Source organism: Callithrix jacchus, chromosome 6, assembly GCF_049354715.1.
Source record: "Callithrix jacchus isolate 240 chromosome 6, calJac240_pri, whole genome shotgun sequence".
Classification (NCBI taxonomy): Eukaryota; Metazoa; Chordata; class Mammalia; order Primates; family Cebidae; genus Callithrix; species Callithrix jacchus.
Window position 1 is genome coordinate 27,111,691 of NC_133507.1, and position 25,907 is coordinate 27,137,597.

The 25,907-nt window shown below is 48.4% G+C and overlaps 1 protein-coding gene across 14 annotated transcripts in view; it reads right to left on the reverse strand.

Annotated features, from left to right (window-relative positions):
* Window positions 1-25,907, reverse strand: part of ARNT2 (aryl hydrocarbon receptor nuclear translocator 2) — a 186,681-nt gene that overhangs the window by 107,430 nt on the left and 53,344 nt on the right. For all 14 annotated transcript variants that reach the window (XM_017973327.4, XM_078326913.1, XM_008998512.5 and 11 more), the window contains exons 4-5: window positions 16,850-17,063; window positions 12,011-12,224 (exon numbers count right to left, since the gene is read on the reverse strand). In XM_017973327.4, coding sequence (XP_017828816.2) covers window positions 12,011-12,224; window positions 16,850-17,063 — 428 coding nt within the window. The remainder of the gene's footprint in view (window positions 1-12,010; window positions 12,225-16,849; window positions 17,064-25,907) is intronic.

Below are 25,907 nucleotides of genomic sequence, written 5' to 3' on the forward strand. Positions count from 1 at the left end.
GTCATCCAGCTGGAGTGCAGTGGTGCGATCTCGGCTCACTGCAACCTCCGCCTCGCAGGTTTAAGAGACTCTCCTGCCTCAGCCTCCCAATTAGCTAGGACTACAGGCACGCACCACCACGCCTGGCTAATTTTTAATATTTTTAATAGAGATGGGGTTTCACCATGTTGGCCAGGATGGTCTTGATCTCCTGACCTCGTGATCCACCCTCCCTGGCCTTCCAAAGTGCTAGGATTACAGGCATGAGCCACCGCACCTGGCCTCCTCTTTCTTCCCACTCCTCTACCTGAGCCTGCAATGGAGAGTCTCAAGCACACGTCACTGTTTTGTAAGGCGGCAAAACTAACAAACGTCAGGGCCTGCACATCTTCCCTCAACAACACTTCCAAAATCCTAAGACACATTTTAGAGAGCTAAGAAGACAAATAGAGCAGGGCAAGATGGAAAGTTAGGAAAACCACTGATCTATAGTAGGGTTTAAATAGAATCTGCAGTTATTAAAAAAAAATGAATGGACTCTCTACAATTCCCAAACACAATCATTAATTCTATCCCATGTGTCATTGCATGCCTGCTTCAAAGCAGCTCTGTAGGAGATGCATCGCTGTCAGCATTTACAAGCCAGAAAGCGAGAAAACTGTGGCTCAGGGAGGTTAAGTCATTCACCCAAGGTAAAGGCCATGGACTGTAACTGTCAGCAGTTCCATCTGACTCCAAGTACAGGGATTCTTCCACTCTCCCGCTGCCTCCCTACAGCCTCATACACCCCTCGCGACCACCACTCCTTAGCACACACAGCTGGTGGAACTCACTGTGTGCAGGGAGGCAAGCTTTCCAGCCAGAGTCTGCAACGTGTGCAAAAACACCACTCTGACTCCTTTATCTGCTGTGACACAAAAGCGATAATGAACCCAGCAGCCCGGGTTGGAAATCTGTCCAGATTCATGGAATATCTTTCAACATAAAATATGAGAAAAAGACACAAACAGTTCAGCAGCATCAGCCATGCTCTGCATGTCATGAAGCAAAACAGGCAGGTTGCATAAATATTTAACAACGAGAAAGAACTGAACTGGCTCCAAAGAAACATCTGGGATAACAGATCTGAGGAGGCTCCGTTTTCTAGTGGGAAAGTCACTGTGAACATACAAAAAACAACCAGCTAGCGATTCTCAGATTTCACTCTCACGTGCATTTCCCAGGCACCTCTGGCAACTTACCCCAAATGCTTTTTCCGGCAGCTTAAGTGTTTACTACACACAACTGGGCAATTTCCAAGGGGCCTAAGTCAAATAAACATGCTTTTCTTGCCATAAAAATGCTTTATTTCTATTTCAAACAACAGAAACTCAATAATAGTGTTAATAGTTGAGATAAAATCAAGTGTAGTTTTTTTTTTTTTTTGCCACATTTATCTATGTTACCTAATATGACAGAAATGGACTGCTGAATGTGTTCAGGATTCAGATTCTGGCATTAGTCCAAAGACTAAGTTCGGGTAGTCCAAAGAAAATAAGCCATATATTTGAAAGTATAGTTTTTATGAAGTTACCTTCATGACTGACACTTGGAAATGGGCCATCTTCTTCCAGAACTGATACCCCAAGGGGGGACTGTATCATTCACAGGACCCCTGGGGGACCAATTATCTGCTTGACATTCTTCCACTGAAGGACTCCACCACAGGGCTGTGTCCAACAGTCTGTCCTTGCCCTCTTTTGCAAAGTGTCAGGAAGAAGGCCCAGCTGCCTTGGGTAGGCTGAGGCTGCATATAGACAACTGGCAGCTATTTTCCCAGGAACACACATTCCAGGAGGTGCATGCTGTCCCTTGCGGCATCACGTATAACTGCGTTTCTTCCTGCTCTAGCCTGTGTTTTCCCAGGGTGACAGGATGAGCATGCTAGCAGCTCCATGCTCTCCTCCTGTTCCGCAGTGGAGGATGCCTCCTGCTAACCTGCAAACTTTGTGCTGACCCCGGTGGAGAGCTGGGGATGTACGGGCTTGCACAGTGAGGTTCCCAAGGCTGCTATAGGCTGCTATGCTGCCATACACCTATGCCTAGTCAGCCTCTGCCCTAGATAGTAAGCTAGAGGGCACAGCAAACCCACAGAGCTAGTCTTCTAGCTGCTCCCCACAAAGGCCTGGTCTGTCGCCTGAGGGCTGTGCAAACACAAGTTGGCAGTTGAGTCACTGGGGCAGATTCGATCACTTCATGCCAGTCCTGGCTACCAAAGGATGCCCTCGACCCAGGCTGCTGCAAGCAGCCCCCAGCATAAACACAATTTGCTAAATTCTTTAGTTCAGCAGTTCTCAAACTATAATGTGCATCTAAGTATATACGTTCCTGGGAATTCTATTAAAATGTACATCCTGATTCAATAGGCCTGGGATGGGACCTGCAATTCCGCATCTCTGAGAAGCTCTCTGCACCTCACGGATGCACGTGCAGTGTCCCCATGAAACACACATAACAGAGCTTACCAGGGTTCACCTCCCAAGTAAACCAAAACCAACATGTGCATGGAGCTCTACGAGTAATAAGACATTTCACAAAGTCATAGATCCCCCATCTTTCTGAGGAGGAAAGCTAAACTCGGAGATCAAAGAGCTTGGCAAGGCCAAGAGTAACAGCAGACTCAATCCAGATGACTTGATAGGAAATCCCAGGATAGTTTCACTAAGGCAGTGGTTCTCAAACTTTAATATGCATCACGATGACTTGAAAGGAGGTGAAAATACAGATCGCTGGGCCTTCACGGCTTCTGATTCAGTGGGGGAGAATCTGCATTTCCAGCAAATCCACAAATGATGCTCATGCATCTGGTCTAAGTACCACACTTTGAGAAGTGCTGCACTAGACTATGCATGATCCCAGAGACCCCTGGGGCATCTGCCTTAGTCTTGGAGCTTTGAGGCTATTCACTCATATGCCCAAACCCCACTGAACACTGTTCTGGCTCCTGGTGCCCCAGGGATACTGGGTCATGACAAGACTCTTTTTGTATCCAGATGCCCCAAAGGCAATAAACTTATTCTTCGTCATTGACTATGATCTCTACTTTGTAGCAGCTGTTTGGCCTCAGGTATGTGACCCTGAAAACGTCTCTGTAACTTCAAGCCTCACACTCCTGACCTGGGGAATGGGGCCAATAATTCCCATGCACAGGACCCCGATGAGGGCCCAGACGACAAATGGTACTCGACCCTCCCTGTGCATCAAAACCACCTGGGAAGGTTTAACAAAACACCAGTGCCCAGTTTTCTCCCCAAATCCTGGGCAAGTGTATTTATCAAATCTCCCCAGGTGATTGATGCTAATGTGCAATGGGGGTTGGTATCCACTGAAGTAGGTGAACATGCTAGAAAAATGCAAGATGATGGGCTGCAGTGGCTCATGCCTGTAATCCCCGCACTTTGAGAGGCTGAGATGGGAGCAGTGCCACCCTGGGCAAGACCCCATCTCTACAAAAAAATTTAAAAATTAGCCGAATGCAGTGACGCCCACCTGTAGTCTCAGCTACTTGGGAAGCTGAGGTGGGAAAGATGCTTCAGCCCCTCCTGGGCTCAAGAGAGACTGCAGTGAGCTATGACTGTGCCACTGCACTCGAACCTGGATGACAGAACGACACCTTGTCTCTATAAAAAAAATTTAAAAATTAGCCAGGCATGGTGGTGCACACCTGTAGTCCTAGCTATTTGGGAGGATGAGGCTGACGGATTGCTTGAGGCCAGAAGTTTGAGACCAACTTGGGCAATGTAGTGAGACCTTGTCTCTAAAACAGTAAAATAATTAATTATAATTATTAATATTTCACTGTTATGGTATTTATTATTTATTTATTTAGAGATAGGGTCTCGCTCCGTCACCTAGGCTGGAGTGTAGTGACACGACCTCAGCTCACTGCAACCTTGACCTCTTGGGCTCAAGGGATCCTCCCACTTTGGCTTCCTGAGAACCTGGTGATACAGGTGCACAACTCCACCCCCAGGTAATTTTTAAAAATTTTTTTGTAGAGGTAAGGTCTCACTATATTGCTCAGGCTGGTCTCAAAATCCTCAACACAAGCAATCCTCCTGCCTCAGCCTCCCAAAGTGCTGGGAGTACAGGTGTGAGCCACCCACCCAGCTGTTGCCGTTTAATGAGAAGAATAAAAACAACATTCACCGAGTGTCCCACAGATGTCCTCTCTCTCAGACAGGCAGGGAGACTCTTCAGTGAATGCACCATCTTTAAACTCTCATGGAAAGGCAGCCTGATGAAAGGTATATGAGCAGAACTGCAGAACTAGCTGAAAATGGCTCCCTGGTGGGCTGTTCTTGTGAGCTGCTCTCTGTGCCCAGACCACAGCTGGGCCAAATCCTGTGATCCAAGGCTGAAAGTATCTCTGGATTTCCACGAAGCTCTCAGGGAGATAGGAAAGCTTAATCACAGCTGATTGGGACATGTGAATCATGCACAGGAACTTTCCAGCCAGACCCCTTGGGGACCAATCTGGCTTGGGCTCTCTGCAAATTATCACAAAGAATCTGGGCTGGAATGGTTGGCAAATGGGGATTCATTCATTCAACAACAGCTGGGGACTCTTACATATACGTGATAGGGGAAGGAGAGGTGGATCACAAGGTAAGCTGCACCCCACATGACCTTTCTACAGCCATGCAAGGCAGGTATTTGTCGAACGGATGAATAAACTAAGTAGTGACTGGAGGAAGAAAGAGAGAGAGAGGGAGAGAAAGAAAGAAGGAAGGAAAGAAGGAGGGAGGGAGAAGGGAGGAAGGGAGGGAGGGAGGGAGGGAAGAAGGAAGCAAGGAAGGAAGGAGAGAAGAGAGGGAGTGAGGGAGGAAAGAAGGAAGAAAGGGAAGTGGGAGGGAGGGAGAAGGGAGGAAGGAAGGAAGGAAGGAGGGAGAGAGGGGGAAGGAAGGAAGGAAGAAAGGGAGGGAGGGAGGAGGGAAGAAAGAGAGGGAGGGAGAAAGGAATAAAGGAGGGAGGGAAGGAGGGAGGGAGGGAGGAAGGGAGGGAGGGAGGAAGCAAGGAAGGAAGGAAGAAAGGAAGAGAGGGAGGGAGGGAAGGAAGGAGAGAGGAATTTGGCCTTTTCTGGCACCTTCCTCTGCTGTTGGACAGCTGTATTTTGAAGTTATTTCCTACACTGAACCATAATGCTGACCCAATTCTCTGAATGCAGGAAGAGTCCAGCAGAAACAGAGCCACGGAAGTGGAATGCAGGGGAAACAGGCCAAATCAACCTTGCCTTGAAGAGTCCGTGGGTCATCCTTGTCCACATCCGCTTCCCAGCCCGGGCAGCCAGGCGGTCCCCACCCAGGGCAGTGCTTGAGGTCACCCACAAGGCGCCTCCAGTTCTGCTCACCAGGATGGAGGCTCTCCAGAGTTCAACAGTCACAGGAGTGAACCTAGGAAAGGCCACCGGAAGGCACAAAGAATCTGCTCACTCTCCTGGGTGGCCCCTGCCTAGCTGCTTCTGCTGCTCCCTGCTGGCTCTCTGAACCCCACCTCTTGAGCATATCTGGTTACAGTCGGAGGCTCTGCTATTACCTGGAATGCCCTGGGCCTCTCCTCTGCTCCTCTCCTTCCCTGCAGAGAGCTGGGTTTCAGGCCACTCAGATATCCACAATCATTAATTCCGGGGCCCCTCCCTGGCACCACTTCCATCTGATCCCGGGACCTCCAGGCCTGACATTTTGAGCCCCTTCTGGGCTCAAAAGAGGCTGCAGTGAGCTATGATTGCGCCACCACACTTGAGCCTGGGTGACAGAGCAAGACCTTGTCTCTACAAAAAAAAAAAAATTAAAAATTAGCCAGGTGAATTTAGCTCCATCTTCTATTCAGAATCCTGTAACCCGAACATCCAAGCATTCTTGGTGAGAGGAAAAGGCATTTTCCACTCTGCAGACCACTCATCGTTCCCCATAAGGAGCCCCTCTGACACCACTGAGGCCGGCTCTCCTGGACCAGTGCCTGCCTGCTGCCTGCCTGCCCACCATCTCTTCCTTCTTTCAGTGACAGCATCTGACTTCCTCCGAGAGAGAATCTTATCTTCCCAACTTCTGAATCCAAGTGCCTTGGGTAGAGAGGCAGTTTGACCTCACATCCTGGCTTGGTCTCCCTGGCTGTCAGGACCAGTGAAGGGCAGGGCAGGTGGACCCAAATGAGCCAAGAAAGCCAGGCCCGGGATGTCTGCTGCAATCACAGCAGGAAGGCACCCAGGTTCTGCTGGGGCTGTGGGAGCCAGGAAACTGTGAGCCCAACGCATCTAGTAAACACTTTTGTTGCCATGTGAGGAGAGCCTTCCTGAGAATCAACCCTGCTCAGAGGAAAGCAAAGCCAGGAGATGGAGAAAAAAGAATATACAGTCAGTCCTCATTATTCAAGGTAGCTATGTCCTATAGAGTTGCTGAGAACATTGAATTATCAAATACGAAACCGATGCTTCTAAGGGGATTCCGTTTTTGCAGACCTCTTGTTTATAACGTTCTTGTCCACTGATCAGTAAGTAATCTTGTTTCATGTATGTTTCTGTCTAAAGATACCTATTTAACATATGTTGTTGATTCATTAACATTGAACTCACAGCCAACAGCACGGTAACTCATGCCCAAACAAAGCTCATCTAAAACGCCCGCTTCCTCTGTAAGGCTCATCACACCCATCCCGGGCTGCAGAACACTAGCTTCAGCACAGCACTCAGGGACCATCCGAAACAGCGAAGTCACCAAGAAAAGACACACAAATGCAAAAAATGCGGCCCCAAATAGAGCATGAAAAGGACACTTGTTCACAGTATGAGCCAAAACAAGGCAGAGGGAAACGTCCCCTTGTTCAACTTCAGCTGGGAACATGCACATCAGGTGACTCCGTTTTTTTGCCGCTTGGCACATGCCGACCAATACCACAAAGGCTCCATGAGCATTCACGTCTGGGGTCACAGGTAAGTTCTGCCTAGAAGGTGAATTGGTCAGTAGGAAATCTACAAATCATAAAGACTGACTATTGTTTTGCTAGCTGTGTTTCATCACCTGGATCTTTCTATGCCTGAAGCTGGCAGTGCTCCTTTACACCAATTCTTTTTTCACTCAAGGCAGTTGGGAGGTGGTTTTATCAATTAAACCCAGGCTGGCTTTACAGCCTCTTTTCTGGAAGCAGAGTCTCTGGAAGACACTGGCTCCCCTACCTGGCCCTTTGGGGCCCCTACAACCCTCGGGGTCCTCAACATCCCAATCACCCCTACAAAGGGCAAGTTGGGCCCTCCCCAGGCAGTGTTCATGGAGAGTTTCCCAGGTGTGTATCCAGTTCCTCAGCTTGATACAGCCGATCCCTGTGGCCTGCCTGTCAAAACAAGTGCTTGAGCAGAGTGGGGCTCCTCTTTTGGTGAAAGTAAAAGCACTTAGCAGTGTCCACCTGTAACCACTGCTGATTTGAGTCCTGGGGAAGGGACACACTTTCTGGGTGGCTTTCGAGCTTCCAGGGCCAATGCCATCCCTCTTCTGTGTGTGCTGCTCATCAGCAATGCAGCAGGTCCCCCATGAACGGGCAACAGGGGCTTGGGCTCACAGCCCTGAGCCTTCGGAGTAGCTTCTCTTGGGTTTTTCACTAGTCCCCCTCCTCCAATCTGCCTCCAATTCTTATATTGGTGGATGAGGCCTTGAGGGAAAGAGTAGAATCAGAGCTGGAAGGAGACTTAGAAATTTCCTGGGTCAAGATAAGGAGAATCAGGGTGAGAGAAAAAGAGTCACTTTGCCAAGATCACAAAGTGAAAACCGGAACAAAAGCTCCCAACTCCCTTTCCAGTACTCGTTCCACTAGCCATAAATTCGATTTCATTCACAGACAAGTCAGATCCTGACACTGACCCACATCACTCCATGATGTTTCTAAGGAGACTGCATATAACTTTTCACCCACTGTTTATCACCATCCCGCCAGCTAGGAAAAAACTTAATTCAACAAAAAACTCCACCATCACCATCACCATCACCCCAGATGCTGCAACTCTTTGCAAGCACATTGATTTTCTGGGGTCCCCAAGCCAGCATGGGAGTCTGCAGGCCCCAGTGCAGTCAAGTTTCTTATCCTATGCACATATAAACCTCCACACATTCAGTACAGGTGACCCTACAGGTCCAACAAATGAGGCATCAAATCACTCCTGAGAGAGGATCAGAGGAAGGAGACTCCACTGGGGAAGGAGGTCAGGCTGCCCTAGTTAAGCCATCCCCACTCGATCCGGCCTGCCTGGCTCCCTGCCTCAACACCCTTCCACCCTGACTCTCCCAAAGGTGACCATGTCACCTCTTTCCAGGCCTAAAACCACACAAGTCCAAGGACAGGAGGGTTTGAGAGACTCTAGTCTGATAATTGAAGGAGTTAAATCACACCTGAGGCCTTTTAATACAATTTTAAAATTACACCTACGCTTGGGCTGGTGACAGATGAAACCCACTGCAGCCCTGTCCTGGGCACCAGGAAAACCCTAATGCCTGTCTGAGTACCAGCCCAGTTTCAGGGAGCTCTTCCAAGCTCTCCCCCATGGAATCAACGAGGTTTATTGCATGCTCTAGGAAAGTCACATCACATCCTGTGACTGCGAGAGAGTCCCTCTCCTCTCTTCCACCCTAAGAATAACAATTCACTTCTCCAGCCTCATCTTGTTCTTCACAAGAGAAGCCTGGCCAACAGGTGAGCTCAGAGGCCTGGCTCTTCACCTTTCACAGGGCCTTCCCTGGCATTCTAGAGGATGCCTTCCACTGCCCCAGTGACTCAGTGTCCACTCCAAGGACATTTCTGTCCAGATGTGGTTCACATCGCTTCATTAAACCCTGCCAGACACATTCAGACTTCACATGGACAGAAATGTTCACCCAACAGTGATGAACCAGTTGGCTACACCCTTAACCAGAGCCTGACCGGCCTTGACCATCACTTCCCTGGCAGCTGTCCCAGCTGGGTCTCTTGACTGGGTTCCCAAAAGCCACATCCTGTGGTCACATGTAGAAGTCTGGGAAAGACAGCACTTTCTAGAGAAGGTGATTTCAGCTGTCAAACCAACATTTCCTGGTTGGTTGGTTTTCCCTTTTACATCCCTGTCAAATTTTTAACTTTATAAGGTGTGTTCCCTTAGGATTTTCTATATGGAGTTTGCCAATTCAGGCAGGAGAGTGGGGCAGCAGAGAGAGTCTTTCTGAGCCTATGTCAGCATCACTGATTTACGAGCACACCAGACCTTACTGCCAGGAGACAAAGACACTGTCCTTACACCTTCATTCTCTGTCTTCTCCCTCCTTTTATACATGTTTGGTCACCAGCACTGGGAAAATTACTATCCTTCTGAAACAGCTGTACACCTCTCACTTTCAGCAACATCTGACTCAGTCTTATCATAAGTGTTATTATAGGTGGAATTGTGCTCCCTGCTACAATTGGTATATTGAAGTCTTAATCCCCAGTACCCAAGAATGTGATTGTATTTGGGGGACAGGACTTTTAAAGAGATCATTAAGCTTAAATGAGATCATCTGGTCAAGCCCTAATATGGTGACTGGTGTCCTCATCAGAAGAGGGAGGGACACAAAAGATATGTGTACTCAGAGAAGAGACCTACACTTAGGCTGGTTATAACTCTTGTTGTGAGAATACAAGAAGGTGGCCATCTCCAAATCAAGGAGAAGTGCCTCAGGAGACAACTAACCTGCTGACATACCAATGTTGAATGCAAGGAACTGAATGCTTATGCTCTCCCCAGATTCATTTGCTGAAATTCTAATCCCCCAGATGACAGTATTAGGAGATGAGGCCTTTAGGAGGTGATTAACTGCCATCATAAAACAGATCCCAGACAGACAGCTAGTCCCTTCCACCATGTGAGGACACAGCTAGAAGGCAGCATCTACAAACCAGAAAGTGGGCCCTTGCCTGACACCAAGGTGCCTTGCTCTTGGACTTCCCAGCCTCTAGAACTGTGAGTGTATTAGTCTGTTCTCCCATTGTTATAAAGAATGGGAGACTTACCTGAGACTGGGTAATTTGTAAACAAAAGAGGTTTAACTGGCTCACCATCTGCAGGCTGTACAAAAAGCATGATGCTGATATCTGCTTGGCTTCTGGGGAGGCCTCAGGAAGCTTACAATCATGGCAGAAGGTGAAGAGAAGCAGGTGTCTTACATGGTAGAAGCAGGAACAAGAGAGAGAGTGGGGAGGTACTACGCACTTTTAAACAACTAGATCTTGTAAGAACTCACTCACTGTCATGAGAACAGCACCAAGAGGGTGTTACTTAACCATTCATGTGAAACCATGCCCATGATCCAGTCACCTCCCATCAGGGCCCACCTCAACATTGGGAATTACAATAGAACATGACATTTAAGTGAGGACTCAGGTCCAAACCGTATTAGTGAGACATAAATTTCTGTTACTTAAAAGCTATTCAGTTGATCGTATTTTGTTATAGCAGGCCAACTGGACTAGGACATTGAATGCTCAGCCTCCAGAACTATGTTTGAGAAAACACATTTCTGTTGTTTAAGTAACCCATTCTGTGGTATTTTGTTACGGCATCCTGGGCTGACCAGAATAAACAACACACTCACTACTTCATCAGGCTTCTGCTGAAGGCCTACTATGGGCAAAGCACTGAGTTGGGCACTGTGGACAGACACAAAAGTAAGCGAGAATACAACAGCTCACAATACAGCCAGAGAGAATGACAACACAAATATATCTGTCACAGAGAAGAATGTAAATATTTTGGCATAATACTTCTATAACTCTTGTTTCAACAATGCAAATTTGTTTCAGTGTGACTGACATATTAAGGAACAAGCTGAGCATAATGTGAATTTTGCATTTGCTTATCTGTAAGAAAAACTAGATGAACATAGAAAGTTGCGTCTAGCTGAACCGAGCCACATGGAAATACACCAGATTCACATATCTAAGACATCAGTCAGCTCTCTCAGTTCACAGCGTGTTATTAGCCACATTCATCCACATTTGGAGTTAAAACTCTTGTCAGATTTCACATGACTATCCTACTACCATTTCACAATAACATACAAATGAGCACACCCTCTGAGACTACCTCCATAAGTCAACTTTAGGTCATTTTCAAACTCAACTGCCATATGCATGGTAAAGCGTAAGCCTTTCTTAACCACTTAATGTTAAAGCTGTGCTACCATTTATAATAGGTTTTTTTTTTTTTTGCGACAGAGTCTTTCTCTGACGCCAGGCTAGAGTGCAGTGGTGCAATCTCGGCTCACTGCAACCTCCACCTCCTGGGTTCAAGGAATTCTTCCACCTCAGCCTCTCTAGTAGCTGGGACCACAGGCATGTGCCACCATGCCCGGCTAATTTTTGTATTTTAGTAGAGACGGGATTTCACCATGTTGGCCAGGATGGTCTCGATCTGTTGACCTCATGATCCACCGCCTCGGCCTCCCAAAGTGCTGGGATTACAGGCGTGAGCCACCGTACCCAGCCTAGAATAGGCTTTTATGTTTGCTTCTATCTGACAAAGTCTTGAGTGTTGTGCTTCTAAAGTACTTTTTCTCCATAAGCCCTGTAGTTTTTATTGCATGACTGTGTATACTGCAGTGATTTTTAGAAACACATATGAGTAGAATTGACTATATTTAAACGTTTCAAGAAGGAACTCGATTTCAGGTAACTAAGGCCTGGGTAATGAATGTCTGCGGTCAGGATTAGATAGTCACATGCTTGCTGCATAAACTTCAAACAGGGCATGTGGATCTGACTGATATGTCAACGACAGCCTCCAGTGGTAACATACACTAATTGCAGTCAAAATACAGAAAATGATGATGTATTAAGAATGGATTTTTAATGTTATCAAGTGAATGAAGTCATCGCACAACTGAAGTCAGATATATTCCCTCACCTTTAGGCAGCTTCTCATGGCCTCCAGCTTCCTGGCCTGTTTACTAAAAGAATTTCTTCTAGAGTCAGACAGCCTCATAAAGGGAGCTTCACTGACCTGTCATTGAGTTTTCTGAGGTGCACAGTTGCTCTCTCAGCTTCTCCACGTCATCAGGATGCACCTGTTCGTAGAGCGTGCTCCCAAACCACTCTGACTGGGGCTGGTTCAGAACAGGGGTGACGGAGTCAGACACATAAATCACCCGTCCTGTCTCAGCAGCCACCACAAACAGAAATCCATCAGCTGCTTCAAGGATGAGATGCTTTAGTTCCTACAAAGAAAAGATTGTGATTGGCACAAACAAAGTGGCAGACCCAGGCTGATTACACTTTCTTATTAGGAACTTTCAATTTCCTTTACCTGCATATTTATTCTGGTACGCAAATAGTTTGGGAAACAAGTGCTTTTTTACTGGAAAATAAGCTAAGAAAATGCACAAAGCTTGCACCATCCCTAAGACACAGCTACTGTCAACACGGTCAGCCCTGTCTTCATTAGTCCTTTGTTGGGGAGAGAGAATACTTCCAGGCTGGGGGATGGGAAAGCAATGAGTGATCACCAGAAGGTGCTGGGTTGCCAGAGGGTGAACAGCTTCACCACATATTGAAACTGCAGTCATGTCATTGGAGCAGACGGGCCCAACACATACTGCTTGGCACAAAAGGTGCTGGATAGAAGGAAGGGAAGGGGAAGGGGAAGGTGAGAAGGGAGAACGAAAAAGACCATGTGCCTCCCCAACCCCAGCTTGCCACACTGAAAGTATGCTCTTGTTCCTTTTCTCTTCCTGCATTTCTGAGCTGAATATAAGAGTATCCCCTTACATTTGCATTTCTGGCTATAAGAGTATCCCCTTACATTTGCATTTCTGTCGGATTTCCAGAACTGACAATAATCACCATCATCTCAAAAGACTCTCAGCGTCAACCTGGAAGGCTGCAGGGCATATGGTATTAGCCATATCACTTTACAATGAGAAGAGGTTAGGAGCGCCAAACCTGGGCTCACATTGATCCACTGGGGTCATGACTGTCATTGAAGGCAGGAAGGAAGCTGTTTGGGTCCAGGAATGGGCAGCAGAAAGCCTTGACGTTATCCTCAGAAGGATGTGGAGGGGGCAAAACCAACTTTTAACAAAGTTAAATGAGATGTCTTTTCTTCACAGCGCCCAAGACAGCTCAAGTGTACTCGCCCATGCTACTCTCACATCAACCTAAGGAGCCCTTTGCCACTGAATGAAATGGGCTTTGTGCCTGCAGGAGCCAGGCACTAAGTCTTCCCCAGGCACTGTCATCCATGGCCACCCCTCCAACTACTTCAAGCACTGTTCAGGCTCCAGAGGACAAAGGTATCCTCTTAGGTCAGCAGCTGACAAACATTTTTTTCCGTCAATCCTTTATTTGAATGCATTTCACAATAGATTGCATCTTATGTGAAAACCCCACTGGAAAGCACATGGACAGCCAGCAGAGTGGAGACAAAAGGTGGGGAGCAGAGGTGCCCCCAATCCCAGTCCCCAAGCAGGGTCCAAGGACCCCAAGTCCAGAGAGCACTGATGTGCTGATGAGCAGAACCCAGGGAGCTTTGTAAATTGTCTAAGCCCTCGGCCGGGAAAAAATTCTAACATCCTCTGCCTGGGAAACCGGGGCAGAAGCAGTGGGTACAAGCATTTTTTAAGGATAAGTTTATTTTGCCCATTTCTCTTGCTTTGCAATTCTGCTGTTCTGCATCACCTAGATGCTTAATTAGTTCAGAGAATTCAGTCAGCATTTTTATTTTCAGTATTGGGACAATTTTCCCAACAGGAAGAGCGGTGAGAAAATGAAAAATGGAAGAGGATGTCTGGGGAAGTACAGGATTCTTTATGACTGGAGGAGCGGAAGTGGAGGCTCAATGACTTCACTTTCTTCCCAGCTTGCAAAAACTGTGGGGAGGTCTTACGGGACGAAGCCTCACTCGTATCAGAGACCCTCTTGCTACCACCTTCCCCCATGATGTTTATTCCCTGGGGGACCATCCCTCACTACCAAGTTCCTGTGCCCTGAATCCAGCACCAGCCTCCATGCTCCAAAAAAACAGACAGTAACAGTTAAGAGCATGTACTGTGGAGTAAAACGACACTTTCACCTACGGCTCTCCTACTTAGCTGTGCAACTTTGGGCATGTTACTTCATGCCCTCAGCAAATTTTTTTCAGAGATCTCTTGCAAGGTTAAATGAGATGCTGTGTGTGAGGACTTAGTAAGGGCCTGGCACACAGTAGATGCTCTATGAAGTAACCCTTATCATCATCACTGAAGCAGCTGAGAGAGGAACAAAGGGAGGACTCCTCCGACGTGCACAACTGTCTTCTCTCTCCATGCCACTTTAATAATCCTCAGTCACTTAAAGATAACGAGATTCATTTCAAGCATTGACCCTGTAGGTTTTCTGGTAGAGATTAAAGACATGTAGACAAAAAACATTTCACTGACTTTAGCACCTAGCAGTGCTTAACAACTTCTGTCTGTTACCCGCGAGCTATTCAGCCTGCATTATACCTCAGGCCCCATGTTAAACAGGCTGTGCCTGTTGCCTTCCTCACCACAACCACATGAGCTGGGAGCTATCGCTGCATTTATTTTTACAGAGGTGGAAATGAGGCTTGAAGCTACTGCCTGACCACCACATTCTGTGTCCTCCAGGTGGCAGATATTAGCACTGCTGGACCTTCCAAACATCTGCCAAGGGAGGGACCCCATGACCACGGGGATGGTTTAAAAGGGATCAAACAGGTGACGCGCTTGCTTGTCTGTCACACAACAGACAGTAATAAACATTCTTTTTCTACACCTAACTCGAGAGAAATCAAGTCTTGGCTCCAGCAGAATAAACCATCCTGTCTCCCAACCATTCCTTTTTCATTCCTATCTCTGAGGTTCTGTGCACACGCTTCCCTTTTTGTGAAATATCTTCTGCTCCCCTCTTTCTAGGTATTTTCATGGCTCCTTTCTATGCTGATGCTGTCCCTGTCCTGAGAAGTCCTGCTTGTTAATACCAGGCCGCGCCCACTCTATTTCAGTGTGGCCACATGCCCTGTGTCTTGTTAAACACTCCGTTACTTTTCAGACCCTACACTCTGCATACTTTTGCATTTCCTCACTGCATCCCGTGACAACTGTATAATTTTACCTCTTCCTGTCACCCCCGCTCTGCTGTATACATGAATGCCTTCAAATCCATCATCTCATTTATCCTGCAAAAGCCCACGGAGACAGGAAAGCAAAAAACTTTATGTTCATTTCACAGATGAGCACACTGAAGCTTAGAGCGTTTTCCAACCCACCCTATAACCAGCACATGGAAAGACAAAGACCCTGAACACAGGTCTCTGGCTCATATAAATCCACTTATAAAATGTGACCTCACTAGCCATTTTATGTGTTTCTTCTTGCCAACTAGTCAAAGACCAGTGTAGGTGTTAAAAACGTGGCTTCGGGGTCCTACCAGCCTGTCTTCATGGGACCCATCTTGGCTCCTCCACTAAGCAGCGGATTAACTCTGAGCAATCTGCTGACTCTTTACTTTCTAAACCTCAGCTTCCTCATCAATAAGACAGAGTTAAATAACACTGGCTTCTTCACAGGGCTGGAATAAAGAGTAAATGAGATAATTCACAGAAAGCTATGACTTACACCAGGCACCTAGCAAATGCCGGCTGGCAAAGTGCTCTATTGTCACTATTGCTGCCATCACTGTCTTTTTTTTTTACTTTTAAGTTCAGGGGTACACATGCAGGTTTGTTACGTACTGCCAAGGGAGTAAACTCATGTCACGGGGATTTGTGGTACAGATGATTTCATCACCCAGACCCTAAGCCTAGTATCCATTAGTTATTCGTCCTGATCCTGTCCCTCCTCCCACCCTCCACCCTCTAGGAGGCCCCAGTGTCTGTTGTTCCCCTCTTTGTATCTGTGTGTTCTCATCATTAAGCTCCCACTTATAAGTGGGAACATGTGGTATTTGGTTTTCTTTTCCTGCATTAGTTTGCTAAGGATAGTGTCCTCCAGTTCCATCCATGTTCCTGCAAGGGACGTGATCTCCTTCCTTTATATGGCTGTGTAGTATTCCATGGTGTATATGCACCACATTTTCTTTATCCAATCTGTCACTGATGAACATTTAGGCTGAGTCCATGTCTTTGTTATTGAGAATAGTGCTACAATGAACATATGCCTGCATGTGTCTTATGTAGAATGATTTGAATTCCCCTGGGAATAAATGCAGTAATGGGATTGCTGGGTCGAATGGAATTTCTGTGTTTAGCTCTTTGAGGAATCTCCACACTGCTTTCCACAATGGTTCAGCTAGTTTACACTCCCACCAGCAGGTGCGTAAGCATTCCCTTTTCTCTGCAATTTCACTAGCATCTGTTATTTTTTTGACTTTTTAGTCGTAGCCATCCTGACTGGAGTGAGATGGCATCTCATGGTGGCTCTGATTTGCACTTCTCTAATGATCGGTGACGCGGTGCTTCTGTCATATACCATCACTTTCATTGGCTTATTATATCAGCACGATTCCAGCACACAGCGTTTTTACTAACTTCTTCCTGCATCATGTGCTGAGCACGATGTTCAGATGCTCAGTATATTTTTTTGAGTGACAACTCTTTAAGGTATTGGGAAACATAAAAGCAGAAAACCCAAAGATCAGAAAAACCCTCTTCTGAAGACAGCTGCTTGGAGAGAAATGGAAACAAAACATCTTGGCTTCATTCCTTCCTCAACCTTGAGCCCTGGTTCCCCATGTAGGTTATTTCATCTTGGGGATACTGGGATTCCCCCACTTCCAGTGGTGATGGGATAACCAGGGTACCTGGGATTCCCCCCTTCCAGTGGTGACGGGATGACCTGGGTACCTGCTCCGTGAGGAAGGAAGGCTTGTACGCGCCGTCGGTGGACTTGTTTCCTGTACCCCTCATGGACTTCATGTGCGAGACAGCCATGCGGAGGATGGTGAGCTTGTCTGGCTTCCGGGCAAGCGCGCTGCACGTGGGGACCATGTCGGAGAGCTCCGTGATGTACTGAGTCATCTTGTTCCGTCTGCGCCTTTCGATCTCACTATGATTCTCTCTTTCCAGAAAGCACGAGATCAGGAGAGGGGAAAGAAGAGAAGTATCAGATTAGGGATTACCGTCTAACGTGATAAAATCATTAACCCCAAATAATCAGGAACTAGGGGCCAACACCTACGAGCTGAGTACTCTGAATGCATACTGGGCAAAGCCGCCCTTCTGATGCTTCAGCAAGCTCTTACATCTACATGTTGGGAGCACAGATGTCTATAGTCTCGATCTCTAAATACATTTCAAAATCTTCTAATTACTCCCATGTACCTGAGACATTTCTTTAAGCATAAAAAAAATGAGACACGAGGGCCGGGCACAGTGGCTCACATCTGTATTCTCAGCACTTTGGGAGTCGAGGTGTGCAGATCACTTAAAGTCAGGAGTTCGAGATCAGCCTGACCAACATGGTAAAACCCCATCGCTACTAAAAACACAAAAATTAGCTGGGCATGGTAGCTGTAACCCCAGCTACTTGGGAGGTTGAGGCACGAGAATTGCTTGAACCCGGGAGATGGAGGTTGCAGTGAGCTGAGATTGCACCACTGCACTCCAGCTTGTGCACACATTAATCTGTACATGGACACACACATGTGCACACACATACACACACACAGTGTGGTTACTATGTGCTTGAATATGTGGTTTACATGTTGTATCTTCACATTTATTCCATATAAATATGTGTTATGTAAAAATAAGTGTGTAATAAATATATCGCACATAATATTTACATATTACATCTCGTAGTAAGAAGCTCTATACAGCCTTGCCACTCTTTGTGTCACTAAGTAGACCAATAATGCTACAGATTTACTTTAAAGTTCTGAATGAGCCTTTGTCCTACGCCCAGCATACTGTATGTGGCACAGTAACAGAACAGGTACCCCCCTGGCTTATGAAACAACAAATAGCCAATTGAAAATACAAATGCACTGTTACGATAAAAAACTAGCAGAAGGGAGGGTAGACTGTTTCCATCCCAGGCTTTTTACCTTTAGGCTTGAAGGAGTCACAGCCAACCCAGTTCAACAACTCAAAGACAAACCTGTTACTTGGGATAAAAGAATTATCTAAAAATACATCCCATGTCGGCTGCAGGATTTGGGGTTTCACTGGTGCTCAAAGAATGAGAGCGGCACTAACGGCAAGAAAAGAACAACTCAGGGAGGACTGCCTCCAAACACTGCATGTATTAATTAGCTTCACAGCCCATGCTCCCAGCCGGGGGAGCAGACGTGCCAGTCAGCCCTGATGACAGCAAGTGGCACGTGCTGAGGGCCTCTGAACACACAGACCGAGGGGAAGCGAGACTGCAGCAGAGGTCACTGCAGAGTGACCTGAGCCATCCACCGTGCACCTTCCAGACCCCATGAGGGGAGCAGTGGTAGAGAAAACAAGGAAAGCCCAACTCTGTCCTCAAGCAATGGGGGGTTAACTATGGAGATAAAACATACACCTTGCATAGTGGAAATGAAAGTCGAGTATGATCAAATGCCTCGAAAGGCAGGTGGAAAGCAAAAACAAGAGAGAACAACAGCAGAGAGGAGCAGGTGGTCCTGGGGCTGAGGGTGCTGGAAGGGGTGGGGAGGGGGAACTGGGAGAGAGCTGGGCCTAACCTGTCAGCAAGTAGAGGAGGTCTGCTTTGGGGAGGGGATCCGCAGGATCAAATAAAAGCCTGGAATTGGGAAGAAGCATTTGAGGGTGGTAGGGAGGCTGGCTAAGATGGAAGGGTAGAGATGGGCCCTGGAGGAGAGGGGACGAGCTGGGAAACCCCGCTGGACGGCAAAGGGAAAGCTGTCATGCCTGCCAGGTGGGTAAGAGCCACGGCACTGTCTGCCTCTGTGTCTGGCTTTGAGGGGGAGGTTCAGGGCCTGGGAGGAGGAGATGAAGCCTGAGACCAGCAGGGAGATTCCTGAGGCCTGATGCTCTCCTCCCACCCACAGAGAATAACCCTGCAGCCAACGCACTGGACTGGTGAAAACAGCAGCCCCAGGGCAAAGCCCTTGGTCCACAGAGCACAGCCTCTCCTGGTAGGGAAGGGCATACACCCTCCAGGAGAAACGGCTCCTGCGCCATCAGGCAGGGCTTGTTGACTGGGGGGTAGATAGAGGTCACCAGAGAAGGATGGGTTGGGGTGGGGCAATCCTAAACAAAGCAAGCGATGAAAAGGGGGGATTTGGTTAGAGATGGCTGAGCTCTTCGGTGCATACAGGTAACCTTCCTTGGAGGAGGCACAGGAACTCCTTTTCCTTCTCTCCACAACTCCGAAGCTGGTAAATCAGTAGTGGCAGCCCACCCTGAACTAGTTCTTCACCAACGTCCCCTGCATTTGACTCCTCAGCCAGGAGCTTGTCATGAGACAACTAAGGAGGAGGAGGAAAGGCCTAGAAGAGCTCTTGGAGGAGGGTAAGCCCCTGCCTCGCCAGCCTACACTTCATCAATGCCCGATGGGCTTGACGGAACACAGAGAGAGCTGGCTGGGGCTGCCAACATCATAAGATGCTGGGCAGGCACCCTGGCCACTGATGGGCAGTACACACATGAGTTAGGCCCAGGGCTGCACGCCACCGCCCTGCATGTGCCCGCCAGACACCCTGGAGAGTTGGCTTTCCTCCCATGCAATCATACCACCTAGAGTCTGCATTCCAACTCCTCAGCCTGACCCGGGATCTCCCTCATCAGGTGCCACTCACTTCCCCCTCCTCTATTCCAGACACCTGTCAGCTGGTCTCCACCCCTCAGTACCACCAGACAATGGTCATTCCTACTTATCTTCGATTCAGCACACGTGGAATTGCTCCCTTCCCTCATCTGTGTCAAAGCTCTTGCAGCTGTTTTCTGGTTCTCTCCCACCTTTGCCACCCCATGCCAGCTGCCTGCTGTCACCACTTTTCCCCTTGTCACCAACCACTTTTTCCCAGCATTTTTCTCCAGTCTCACCCTCCAGTTCAGTCCTCATGTTGCGGCCAGACTGATGTTTCTCAAAATGCAAACCAGGGCCTTCCCTTAAAGCCCTCCTTCGAGCTTCCAAACCCCTCAGCTGGTCACTGCAGTCACTGCTTCAAAGCAGGACTGAGGCAGGCTTGCTCCTGATGCTATTATCCAGACAGCTTGTCCCATAGCGGCGCAGACCATCTTGCTTTATAAATATTCTTTGGGTGAAAAAATCTTCCTGAGAGTCTTAAACAGAGATCTAAAGCAGTTTCACCACAGTGCTCCGGGAACCTAATCCGTGAGATAACCTGTACTGAGAATACAGCCTCAGGGCAACTGCTTAAAAACTGATTGTATTCATTGCCTAGTCCAGAAAATGCTCCAGGCACTTTATATTTTATGAAATAACACTGAGCTAGCAGCAGAACGTCAAAATGACTGACAGCTGCCAACTCCTTAGCAACAACATTTGATAAGTAAGTGGCATACATGTGTGTATGTACAGTTTAATTTTGAAGCCTTCGTCAAGGCAGGGGGTAAAAATGCCATCTTGTGAGCACAGAAAGACATATCTCCAAGACCATGTTTGCTGAGGCAAGGCCATCTCCTCCCCAGAGTGAGGGGACGATTGGGGGTCTGCCTGGAAGCAGGAGTGAGCCTGTGAAGCTGGTGTCTGTGACGTGGGTGTGCCCCACATGCTTGCTGGGGGCTGAGTAGCATCAATAAAGAAATTAGCTCCTATGTACACGGGAACAGGACCAGGGCTCCACAGCAATGACAGCTGGGGACACAGGCAGAGCTGTAGGCTTCAAAGACACCTCTACTGGGCTAAGAGAACCCAGAGCTTGGCTCCAGGAGCACAACTGTGGAAATCAAGGCACAGAAAGAAGAGGTTCAACTAACTGCACACTGACTTGTGTCTTTTCCAACTCTGCTCCTAATGGAATACTCCTAATGCTCCTAATGGATGCTATGAGACACCCACCTTAATTAAAGTATGTGAAAGATGAATTTTATAAGATCTCAGTTAACGGCATCCTTAAATGGCTGACAGCAGCTGAGTCTCCTGTCTCCTATGGGAAGGGAAATTTAGACCCCCGGAGCAAACAGACTGAATGAGACAGCCCCACACTGGGAGCTCCCTGACCACTGCAGACATGTATACCCGGGCACACTCTGGAGTCTGGGAGTTACTGCGCTGGGTACTGGAGACAGACGCTGGATAGGACAGAGAGCTCACGGCCCAGCCGGAGCATCGGAGAATGAGCAGGTGCTGACGCAATCCCTGTGTTGCTCCCTTGTACAATGAAAGGTCCGAAGAGGTTGCTGACAGTGTGTGATGGGGACAGCTTCCTGTGAAAAGTCCCAGGGAAATACCCAGGAACCCTAGGACCTGGGACACTGAAAGCCCCTGTGCAGGCCTGGCTGAGAGGAGCCACCATGTAAACCTAGGTGATTCTGCAGCCTCTCTTTGCTCATGTCAGGGTGAGCAGATGTGGGCACCTCAAGGCAGCAGGTGGGCTGACCAGGATACTATGAGACACGACCAAGTCTAGCTCTAGGCAGGCCACCTACACAGCCAGGGTCCCAGTCTGAGAAGTCAGCACTTGGAACAACACAACTGGTCACTACACCTCGCTGCCAGCTTCAGAGCGACATGGATCACACGAGGAATGTCTGCAGGGCAGTCCTGCCTTAGAGGGTGCCGGGACCACATTTCCATGACACCTCAGCTTCCGTGGAGGCGTCACACCACACCTCTCTCCAGTCCGCAGTGGGCCCTGCAACAGGCTTGCTGAAGACAGACATAAGCTTCTCCCCAACCTGGATAAGCATCGCCAAGCAGCTGCCAGGCTGACAGCCACTAAACTTGGAGACAGGCGTCACTCAGGGCAGAATTTTTGCTCATTTCCCCCAATTGCGTCAGACCTGGAAGACCGGTCACCAGGAGCTTTTTCCTTTTCAGAATTCACCCAACACACGGTGATAACCTCTGCCCTTGGACAATTCACCGAACTGTGCGTGGCCCAAGTTACTGAACAAACGAGGCTTTCTGCCTGCAATTCCAGTAAAGGGCTTCAGCACTTCTCGAGCAAAGGGAGCACCTATCTCCTTCTCCCCCTGCCAGGAACTTCTCTGTGAGAGCTGAGCAGCCAGGGTGGAGTCAGAACTGTGGGAAGAGACCCTTTGCACAGGATCACACCACGTGGCCTTCAGAGGTAACTTGGGGGAGTCATCAGACCAAGAGTGGGGGTCTCCATGCGAGTCCTCAGCTGTCAGCAGCCTCTGGTGCAGTATTAGGCACAGGCTGGCCCTGCCCCTCCTCTGACACCCGGGAAGGAAGACTGTATCTTGCCAGGAATATCCTTCACGGCCAGCCCCTTCCGGGCAGCACTGCAGGGCATTGTAAGAGCCATGAAAGCCAGTGGAAAGCCATTTCCAGAAGCCCCATGGAGGCTGGTCAGATGCCCGCAGAGGGGTCCCACTGAGGCATATTCAGTGGGCAGTTTCCCCAGCTTCTGAGGCTGCTCCAGGAAGGGCAGAGAGTTGCTCTCTCCATGGGAAGGAGGCAGGCACCCTGCTCCCCAGAAGCCCATCCAAGGCCTGGATTTCTGCCAGACAACTACAAGATACCTGTGTGTCCAGGCTGAATGTAAGACTCACCCGAAACAGAGGCAGGAGTCTGTGACGCCCAGATCCTCCCAAGCGGGGACCAGGCCTGGCACCTATGACAATCCCTGTTCCCAGTGAGACACACATCTTGCATGTTTCTATAGCAACTTACAGCTTCCCAAGCACTCTCTCAGAACTTACTGCAATCAGTCCTTGCAACCACTCGGTCAGGAAATATCTCCTTTCTTACAGAGGGGGAAGCTGAGACCCCAAGGGTCACAGGACTTACAAGGACTGGGACAGGCCTGCGGGACGCCTGCTGCCTCTCTCACCACCTCTCCCCAGCAGAGCACTAACTGGCCCTCGGTTCAGAGCTAGAATGCCTAGAGAGACGGGGGAGCAAAGGTATTTAAGGCTTTATGGGGGAAGAATATGCCTGGAAGCTTCCAAAGACACACAGCTCAGGACTACTCATGATCCCAGAATTGATTTCATTCTCTCTCTCCAAAACACTCTAGTGTTATTCGGGCACTATTATTTCAAATCAAGGTTACTCTCTCCAGCAGCAAAACTGATGGGGGCAGCATAGCTAAACATGCTAAGAAAGGCACGAGGGCGCAAGTCCATCACATGAGAGCCAAATGTCTTGTATGAAGACATGGGATAGTGGTTCACACTTGTCATCCCAGCCCTTTGGGAGGGCAAGGCAGGTGGATCACCTGTGGTCTCTACTGAAAATACAAAAATGTAGCCAGGCATAGTGGCGCACACCTGTAATCCCAGCTCCTCAGGAGGAGATTGCAGTGAGCTGAGATCGCACCATTGCACTCCAACTTGGGCAACAAGAGCAAAACTCCGTCTCAAAAAAAAGGGGGGGAATCACCCATCTATATCAGCATGGTGTTAGAAAGTCACCCCCTCCTACAAAATCTTTCGTTCCAGTGTGTGCTAGCCCTAACCCTGAAGTAACATAGACTTTGCTCATAAACCACACTGTACCAAGTTCTACCCAGCTATTCTGCAACACGTGTCTGGTTCATACGACCTGAGGCTGTAGAGGCAGGAGGAGGCATGGGAAGTTTGGAAGGGCTCATCTTGGGGTTTGCTCTGCAACATCCAAAAGGCTTGGCTGGATCTTCCCGCTTTACTGGGACCTTGCGTGCCCTGCCAGTGTCCACACACAGTCACTGGTAACTCAGGTCAGATAAAAGAGGGGCACTCCTAGCTGCTGGCTGGTCAACCTCTCTGCCTCGGAAATACTTTAGGCGTCTTCTCATGTGGAAACAGAGTAACCTGCCCTCTGGCTAAGATGCTCAGACTAAGAATTCTGGAAACCCATAATCTTCTTTTCTTTCTGCCAGAAAAGGCCTCTGCAGGACAGGACTGCCTTGCATATTTTCCTTATAACAGAGTTTGGGTTATGATATCTACACACAAAGCAGGAATGATTCAAACTAAAACATCACCATTGGCAGGACACAGTGGCTCACGCCTGCGATCCCAGCACTTTGGGAGACTAAGGTGGGCGAATCACCTGGGGTCAGGAGTTCAAGACCAGCCTGGCCAACATGGTGAAACCCTGTCTCTACTAAAAATACAAAAAAACACTAGCTAGGCATGATGGCACATGCCTGTAATTCCAGCTACTCAGAAGGCTGAGGCAAAAGAACTGCTTGAATTCGGGAGGCAGAGGTTGCAGTGAGCCAAGATCCCGTCACTGCACTCCAGCCTGGGCGACAGAGTCACACTCTGTCTCAAAACAAACAAACAAAATCACCACAATGTATGAAGTCAGGGAGGGAAATGCCTACAAGCTTAAATACCACACAAAAGCAAAAGGGCAGTACCAAAATGGGAGTTATGAGAAACAAGAGCTCAGTTCTGCAGAAGCCTTCCTACCACCAATATCTTTGTTTTAGATAACTTAGAGGTTTACTGGCTAATTCTACAAAATATAAGCAATTTTGGACTGGTGCGATTGGGTGCTACACTCTCGCCAAAGAACAGCCAATGGGGTCACTTGCTGCCATTTCTAAAAAGACTAAAGAGAGGCCAAGAAGCCCATCGATAGGGGATTTTGAGTCCAAACTCTTAGAAGGCTCCAAGCACTAAAGGTGAATCCACAGTAACAGATATGAGAACTCCTTGGAAGGTCTCCTGGGTCTTTTGAGAAAGGGTACAGAATGAGTCTGAAGGGAGCAAAATCAGGTTGATAATACACAGTGACAAGAATTAAAGTTTGGGGGTGCATACTTGGTTGTCCCCAAGTTGTAAATGTAACATAAAGAAGACATTTACATTAGGTATGTTTCCCCTCTTTTGTTTTAATGAAACATTACGCATCCATTCACACACGGTTTGTAACTTTGACTCTGCTGATGACAGCTCTGGGATGTCAGCGGTGCCCCTTATGAAACAATATTTAAGATGTCTCCATGTACTGGCAGCAGCTGACCCCAGCTGCAGGTACAAGAAGGAATCCTGGGACTCCCTAGCAAACATATCAATCTAAGGGGACGTTAAAGTGGTAAGATGCCCCTGCAGCACTCAGAGTGATGGCAAGGTTTTTGGTCTCTGCTTGAGTGTAAGGTTGCAGGACATGCTGGGCAGGACTGGTGTGTGCCTCCCGGTAGACCAGGCCCATCCACGCAGGCTCAGGGACGGGGGCGGGTGGGGGGGCTGGTGCTGACCTGGCTATAGGAGGGTGCAGCACCACTACCAGCTGTCCAGGAGGATCATCTTTGGATAAACACTTTCTGGAGTGTAATCAGCATTTTTCCAAAGACGGAGAGCTTACCACCACCTGCTGTTAAGATCAGTGACTCGATAACTGGGATTCTAAGAGTGAGGTCAAGTCAAGCGCTCTCAGTGCAGGCTCCTTTCTCGGCTGAGCTGGGGAAGAAAGGCTGGCTCTGCAGCTTCACTGCTTTTCCCCTCCTTGGCAGAAAGTCTCCTCCTCTGAAGCTTGTGCCCCCATCTCTGCTACCTCCTAGGCTGGTCCTCATCATCACCACTGCCCACCCTCACAGTGAGCCCGTCCCCAGTCCCCCATCAGCCTCTGCAGGGGGTGACGTACACCCACCCATCCATCTCCCCATGCCTCTGCTCCCAGGACCTCCGCCTCCTCCAATGGACCTCAGCCAGCCTCTCCCATGGTGGCGACTTCTCACTGTTTGACCACAACTTCCTACTTTTCCAGCCCTCTCAAGCTCCCACAAAACTCAAACTATTCTTTGACCACATTGCTACTTCCCGTCCCCGGCCTCCTCCATACTTGTCACTCCTCCAGACTCCCGGCCTC